The sequence below is a fragment of the Otolemur garnettii genome, unplaced genomic scaffold, assembly GCF_000181295.1.
Source record: "Otolemur garnettii isolate 467f Iridium unplaced genomic scaffold, OtoGar3 scaffold00106, whole genome shotgun sequence".
NCBI lineage: Eukaryota > Metazoa > Chordata > Mammalia > Primates > Galagidae > Otolemur > Otolemur garnettii.
The window spans coordinates 2319955-2326758 of record NW_003852501.1 but is presented as its reverse complement, the minus strand read 5'-3'; the positions used below and the strand labels follow the sequence as shown (position 1 = coordinate 2326758).

General features: G+C 43.6%; 1 protein-coding gene across 1 annotated transcript in view; it reads left to right on the top strand.

Moving 5' to 3' along the window:
* Nucleotides 1–6804, top strand: part of PARP4 (poly(ADP-ribose) polymerase family member 4) — a 99740-nt gene that overhangs the window by 37046 nt on the left and 55890 nt on the right. Inside the window, exons 15-16 of the mRNA XM_012809505.2 lie at nucleotides 1660–1784; nucleotides 6169–6300. Of these exons, the coding sequence (XP_012664959.2) occupies nucleotides 1660–1784; nucleotides 6169–6300 (257 nt within the window). The remainder of the gene's footprint in view (nucleotides 1–1659; nucleotides 1785–6168; nucleotides 6301–6804) is intronic.

Genomic DNA, 6804 nt, shown 5'->3' with positions numbered 1-6804 from the left:
AAAAAAAAAAAAGGATTTGTTCTGTACAATTTGGATTCAGTCAAAAGAGTGCAGTAAAGGATCCAGAAGGCCACCTGTGGCCCCACGGCTGCAGGTTTCCCTCCCCTCCGTGGGGACCATTTTAAGATGTCAGAGTATAGAAGGTCTAATGGGCTAGTTGAAGTGGATAGCTTACCCAGCTGTAGGGTCAGGAAGCCCAAGAGGTATGAGTGTCACCTTGCCACCTCATCAGCTCTACAATCATTTTTACTTTTTTTTTTTTTTTTGAGACAGAGACTTGAGCTGTCACCCTAGAGTGCTGTGGCGTCATAGCTCACAGCAACCTCCAACTCGGGTTCAAGCAATCCTCTTGCCTCAGTTTTTCTATTTTTAGTAGAGACAGTGTCTCGCTTTTTGCTCAGACTGATCTTGAAATTGGAGCTCAAGCTATCCACTTGCCTCAGCCTCCCAGAGTGCTAGGATTACAGGCATGAGCCACCATGCCCGGCTGACTCTACAATCTTAAACAAACAATAAGACCTCTGAGCTTCATCTTCTCTCAGGTGGAATATTGACCTGGATTAAAGGAGAAAGGGAAGGTGCTCTAGAAATTGAGATATGCAGCTTATATGTTAGTAGTAGTAGCACAAATATATGAAGGTCATGGCTCAAAAAATCATGAGCCTAAGCTCTTAGGATAGAAATTAACAGGACTGGAGAAAGACACTAATGTTTTTTACTGTGATTGAATTATTTTTTGTTTTTTGAATTACTTATTTGAGACAGTCTCACTTTGTTGCCCTTGGTAGAGTGCCATGGCATCAGCTCACAGCAATCTCTAACTCCTGGGCTCAAGTGATCCTCTTGCCTCAGCCTCTCAAGTAGGTGGGACTACAGGTGCCCATCACAAAGCCTGGCTATTTTTTAGAGACAGGGTCTAGTTCTTGCTCAAGCTGGTCTCGGACTCCTGAGCTCAAGCAATCCACCTGCTTTGGCCTCCCGGAGTGCTGAGATTATAGGTATGAGCCACCATGCCTGACCCTGAATTGTTTTTTATAAGAAATGTATGAATTCATGTGTGTTCAAGGAGAAGACTCTATTTTTTTCGCTGGGAGTCATTATCTGGGAAAACAGTTTGTATTTATATAATTAACCGTATCTTTGTTTTTGTGACACTTGCTGTAGGATGTGAACATTTTTCAATGAGCTGTAGGAGTTGAATTTAATCTTCCTTGGATTGAAAACCCAAGCAGTTTCATATTGTTCCAAAATATTTTTGTAGCACAATAAATAATAGTGACTGTTGTTATTACAAGCCGGGGAACAGATAGCTAGATAAGAGTTTTCAGCTGTACTTCTTGAGATAGTCTTAAGACCTCTTTGTATTTGTGTGTATGTTTAAATGTTTGTCTTTCAAGTGATAGATAAATTTATGTTTTTAAGATAACACCTCAGAGCCTCTAGATTAAAGAGGCAGAGTATCTGTGAAATTGCAGTCTCCATTTTTCTCATGTGAGTTCACTTTTCAGAACTTTTGGCTATGGGAGATTATAAAATACTATGTCTTTGTATTTCCTAAAATATAATATATGAAGAGATGGAGAAGGAATAAAGAAAGGATAATAAAAGGGCCAGTCAGAGATGGTTTGAAAAGCTAACTGTAATATTTTAAACATGTAGATTACCAGTTACCAGATGCCAAGTCTTCCAGTGACCTCAAGGCCGGCCTTCAGGATCTCTCTGGGAATTTGGTTCCTCTTGAGGATGTTCACATCAAGGGGCGAATAATAGACTTTGTAGCCCAGGTATGTTCTTTGTGGTTTTATGATAAATTAAATGAGTGTAAGTCATAAGTGAGAATTTGATTACAGTTACATGAACTAAAGATTATATGCATTTCTAAAATTCACATATTCATCCTGTATTCACTGAGCACTGTATGCCAGGGACTTTTCTAGGCTCTAGGCATGTAGCAGCAAACAGCACACAAGCTCTGCCCTGGAGGAGCGTGCAGTGGGAGGGAGCAGGTGATGACCGTGGTAAAGGAGTAAAACAAGGTTAGGTGAGGATAGTGCTAACCTACAAAGGAGGGGGGGGCTGTAGCCTGTGAGTAGGATGGCTGAGAAGGTGACAGATGTGTGCAGCCCCGAAAGCAGTGGGGATTAAAGCATGTGGACATCAGGAGCCACTCATTCTAAGCAGAAGGAACAGCACACACAAAGGCCCTGAGGTAGGAGCCTGATGTGGTCAGGGGACACCAAGGAAGTCACTGTGGCTGGAGCAGTGTGGAAAAGGGGACAGTGGGAGGGGACTGGGTCAGGGAGGCGAGGGAGGCTCTTACCAGGACACAGGAGGCGTCTAGAAGATGTTTGGCAGAGGAGCAATGTGATCAGACCTGTGTTTTAATGGCTCATTCTAGACACCATGTGGATAATGCTCAGAAGAGGACCATGTAGGAGACATCTTAGGTCAAGTTCCTTGGAAAACCAGCTCTAGATGGGAATTTGTTTTCAGGAAGTTGGCTGGACAATGAATGTCCTCAGGAAAAGCACCTGCAAGGCAATAAGGGAGGCAGGCCCAGGCAATGGAGATGTTGAACTGTGGCACAGTACAGCCAAGTCCTCAGATGACTTTAGGGGCAGCTCTGGGCCAGGGCGGCCCTTCTGAGATGTTCTGGATGGAGGAAAGAGGTCTGGACTTTTTTTCCCCCAGTCCCTGTATGTGAGTTGGGGAAAACACAGTGAGCCATTTCAGCAAGAGCAAATCTAACCTCCCCTTCAGACACTGTTTGAAGTCATGAGCCCAGATTAAATCACCAGGAATGAGCATAGAGAAGAGAGAAGGCAACATGGAGAGGTTGGGGAAGAGGCTGGAGCCGCCACGGGATGGGGAGGGGAGCCTTGGAGATGCACAGGGGAAGGAATGAGAAGAGGAAAAGGCCACTAGTAGAACTGGAGCTCAGTGCTGTGAGGGTGTGGGAGTGAGGAAGAGAGGTCTGGATACAGCTGACCACCGTGCCCTGGGTCTGCTCTGATCCATACCCACACCCCTGAGGGAGCTCATGGGCTCCTGAGAAATGTCCTCTATCTGCTGATCCCTCCTGAGCCATTTAGGCTGTCACATACAGAATAGGCCCTGGGGTGAGTTTTTCACATGCAGTATTTAATTTTCCCCAAACTCTGCAAGCTATGATTATGCCTACTGTTTGGATGAGGAAGCTGAGGCTCAGAAACATTTTGTCAATAAGATAAAGCCTGAATTTGAGCTTGGGTCACTCTGATTCCAGCATTCAGGTTCTTTTTTTTTTTTTTTTTTGAGACAGAGCCTCAAGCTGAGCCCCTGGGTAGAGTGCCATGGCATCACAGGCGCCTGCCACAACGCCTGGCCATTTCCTGGTTGCAGCCATCATTGTTGTTTGGCGGGTCCGGGCTGGATTTGAACCTGCCACCTTAGGTGTATGTGGCTGGCGCCTTAGCCGCTTGAGCCACAAGCGCCGAGCCAGCATTCAGGTTCTTAACCACTACCCTATGGTGCAACGTGGTACAGATTGTACAAAGAAAGGATTTGGAATTTAAAAGGCTTAGCTTTGAATCTTTGCCCAATCTTTTCTAGCACTGTAACCTTGTGAAAGTTATTTAACTTCTTTGTGGCTCAGTTTCTTCATGTGTAAAATAGAAATAACAATATCTGCCCATCAGTATTGTGGCTATTAGATATAATGAATGTAAAGGATGGAAGGCAGTTTTTTTCACATATGAAATGCATGATTATGTTACAGCATCTGTTCTCTATGTTGGATTAGACAACTTGTATTATTTGATATTTCAAACCTGAAGAGGCCTGTACCCTGGGAAAGTTTGCCCCCGAAATAACTCATAATTTGGTGAACTTCTCACTAGTTCATAATGAGACAGCTGGCTTGTAAATTGACCCTGAGTATCCCAAGGTCAATTCTTTCTAATGGAAGATTAGGATATCAAATTTTTTAGTGTATTTCTTTGGGTTCTAAGTCCTGGTAAAAATACTCCCATCATCATTATCTAAAATGACTGACATTTTGAGTGTGCAATCACGCAATGTGATCTATAGACAGAATGAAGCTGACCCAGGCCTGACCTCTGGGAACTCACATGCAAAGATGGGCCCCATGTCTGCTGAGCAGGAAGAAAATGAGCCTACAACACGTACAACTGCTTAGTGATCCTTGATACCTTGGAGGGAGTCCAAGAGAGGAACAGGTTCTGTGCACAGCCCAGGGGACAGCATGTGGCATCCTCCCAGTCAGTGCCTGCGTGCCTCCCAGTGCCCAAGTCCCAGTGCCTCCCTTGTGGGTGCCTGACCAACCTTCCACTGTAGCATGCAGAATTGCTTGGATCCCTGAGGAACTCCAGAACTCACACCTCTGCATCTTCTCAGGTGGTATCCAGTCCCTAATTTTAGGGATCACTCCCACCGGCTAGCACAGCATTCATTTGTAGGACAGCAAGAGATTGGATGTCCAGGAGGACCCTGACCCACGGATTCAGGAAGACTCAGATTGCTTATAGGAGCCCCTTGAAAAATTTTGCCTGTCACCCTACACCCCTAGGGGCAGCCTAGCTTACAGTAAATTCAGGTGTGAACAACATTTTTGAATAGGTTATTTTTCTTTATTTTCATTTTGGTCTCTTCCCAGAGATTATTTTTTTTTATTATTAAATCATAGCTGTGTACATTAATGTAGTCATGGGGTACAGTGTGCTGGTTTTATATACAATTTGAAATATTTTCACCAAACTGGTTAACATAGCCTTCATGGCATTCTCTTAGTTACTGTGTTAAGACATTTATATTCTGCATTTAGAAAGATTCACATGTACCCTTGTAAGATTGATCATAGGTGTGGTCCCACCGATCACCCTCCCACCAGCCATCCTCCTCCCTCCCCTTCCCTCCCTCTCCCCGATCCCCATATTCTTGGGCTATAGCTTTCGTATGAAAGCTATAAACTAGTTTCATAGTAGGGCTGAATACATTGGATACTTTTTCTTCCATTCTTGAGATACTTTGCTCAGAAGAATATGTTCCAGCTCCATCCATGTAAACATGAAGGAGGTAGTCTCCATCTTTCTTTAAGGCTGCATAATATTCCATGGTGTACATATACCACAATTTATTGATCCATTCGTGGGTTGATGGGCACTTGGGCTTCTTCCATGACTTAGCAATTATGAATTGGGCTGCAATGAACATTCTGGTACAAATATCTTTGTTGTAGTGTGATTTTTGGTCTTCTGGATATATACCTAGTAGAGGAATTGCAGAATCAAATGGCAGGTCTATTTTTAGTTTTCTAAGTGTTCTCCAAACATCTTTCCAAAAGGGATGTATTAGTTTGCATTCCCACCAGCAGTGTAGAAGTGTTCCCCTTTCTCCACATCCACGCCAGCATCTCTGGTTTTGGGATTTTGTGATGTGGGCTAATCTTTCTTCCCAGAGATTATTAATTACAAATTTTTAAATATGTTTGTCTTGTTATTGTCATGTTTGAAATTTTATTATAGGTCTGAAGGGCTGTTGTTTATTAAATTTTCAAATATTTAAAGCCTCCTGACTTTTCCTGAGCAAAGAGTGATGTGATGAACACAGTCTGTTAGAAAGATTAGTTGCAAAACAGTAGAGATGACAGACAAATGAAGGAGTAGAAAATACTTGATTCTCAAAGAACCAAGGCAGGAGGAGATGCGAAGCCACCAGAAGGTGTATAGTGAGGGGGCCAGACACAGAGACATCTCCAGGAGGAAGTGCCAACACCTGAAAGCAGATCAGATAGAAGGACTATTCTGGAATAGTTTCCAGCCCACATGATGCTAAGGAGGCATCAAAGCCCTGAAAGGGGCTGTTTTTCCAGGTGTCCCAACAAGAGGTATGTTGTCTCGGCCACATCAGTGTGTGTAGGAGGACTGTGTGCTCTAGCAGACCTGTCTGAACTACACAAATATGTAGCCATGTATTTCATCATATGATGTGGACTCGCCATTGCTGCAGTGAAATGTGTTAGTCTCTGAAGTCAGGGTTGGGAAATGTGAGGGAGGTGATAAAATTTGAAGGAATTTAAAACAATATGGGAAATTGTTTTTATTAGTCATTGTTCCTGCAAGTGTTGCTTCATATGATCTCACCAAATACATGCATTTTCCCCTTCTTCAGATCATTGTTTTTCAGACGTACACAAATCAAAGTAATGTGCCCATCGAGGCAAAATACATCTTTCCTTTGGATGACAAGGCGGCTGTGTGTGGCTTTGAGGCCTTCATCAATGGGAAGCACATAGTAGGAGTGGTAAGGAGAGAAAATGCTTTGCGACTGCTCTTTGCTTTCAGTCAGTTTCTTGTTTCCCTACATCTTCAATTTCTGAGTCCCCATGGCTATCCCTGCCTGTCTCGTCTTTATTGTCAGCGTTTTGCAAATTATTTGAGTGAGCTCTTCAAAAAAGAGAGATTTCAATAGCAAAAGTTTAAGAGAAGCATGCTGGAAAATTGGAGAAACCCTTACTTACTTTTTCAAAAACTGATCCTTCCGCTGTTATAAATGTTGAACTGAAGTGAAGATTGTTGTAACTTTCTAAAAAGAAGTTATACCACACCCAGCGCAGTGGCTCATACCTGTAATCCTAGCACTCTGAGCTAGTGGATTGCCTGAGCTCAGCAGTTGGAGACCAGCCTGAACAAGAGCAAGACCCCATCTCTACTAAAAAAAATAGAAGGCTCGGCGCCTATAGCTCAACCGGCTAAGGCGCCAGCCACGTACACCTACGGTGGCGGGTTCGAATCCCCAGCCCGGACC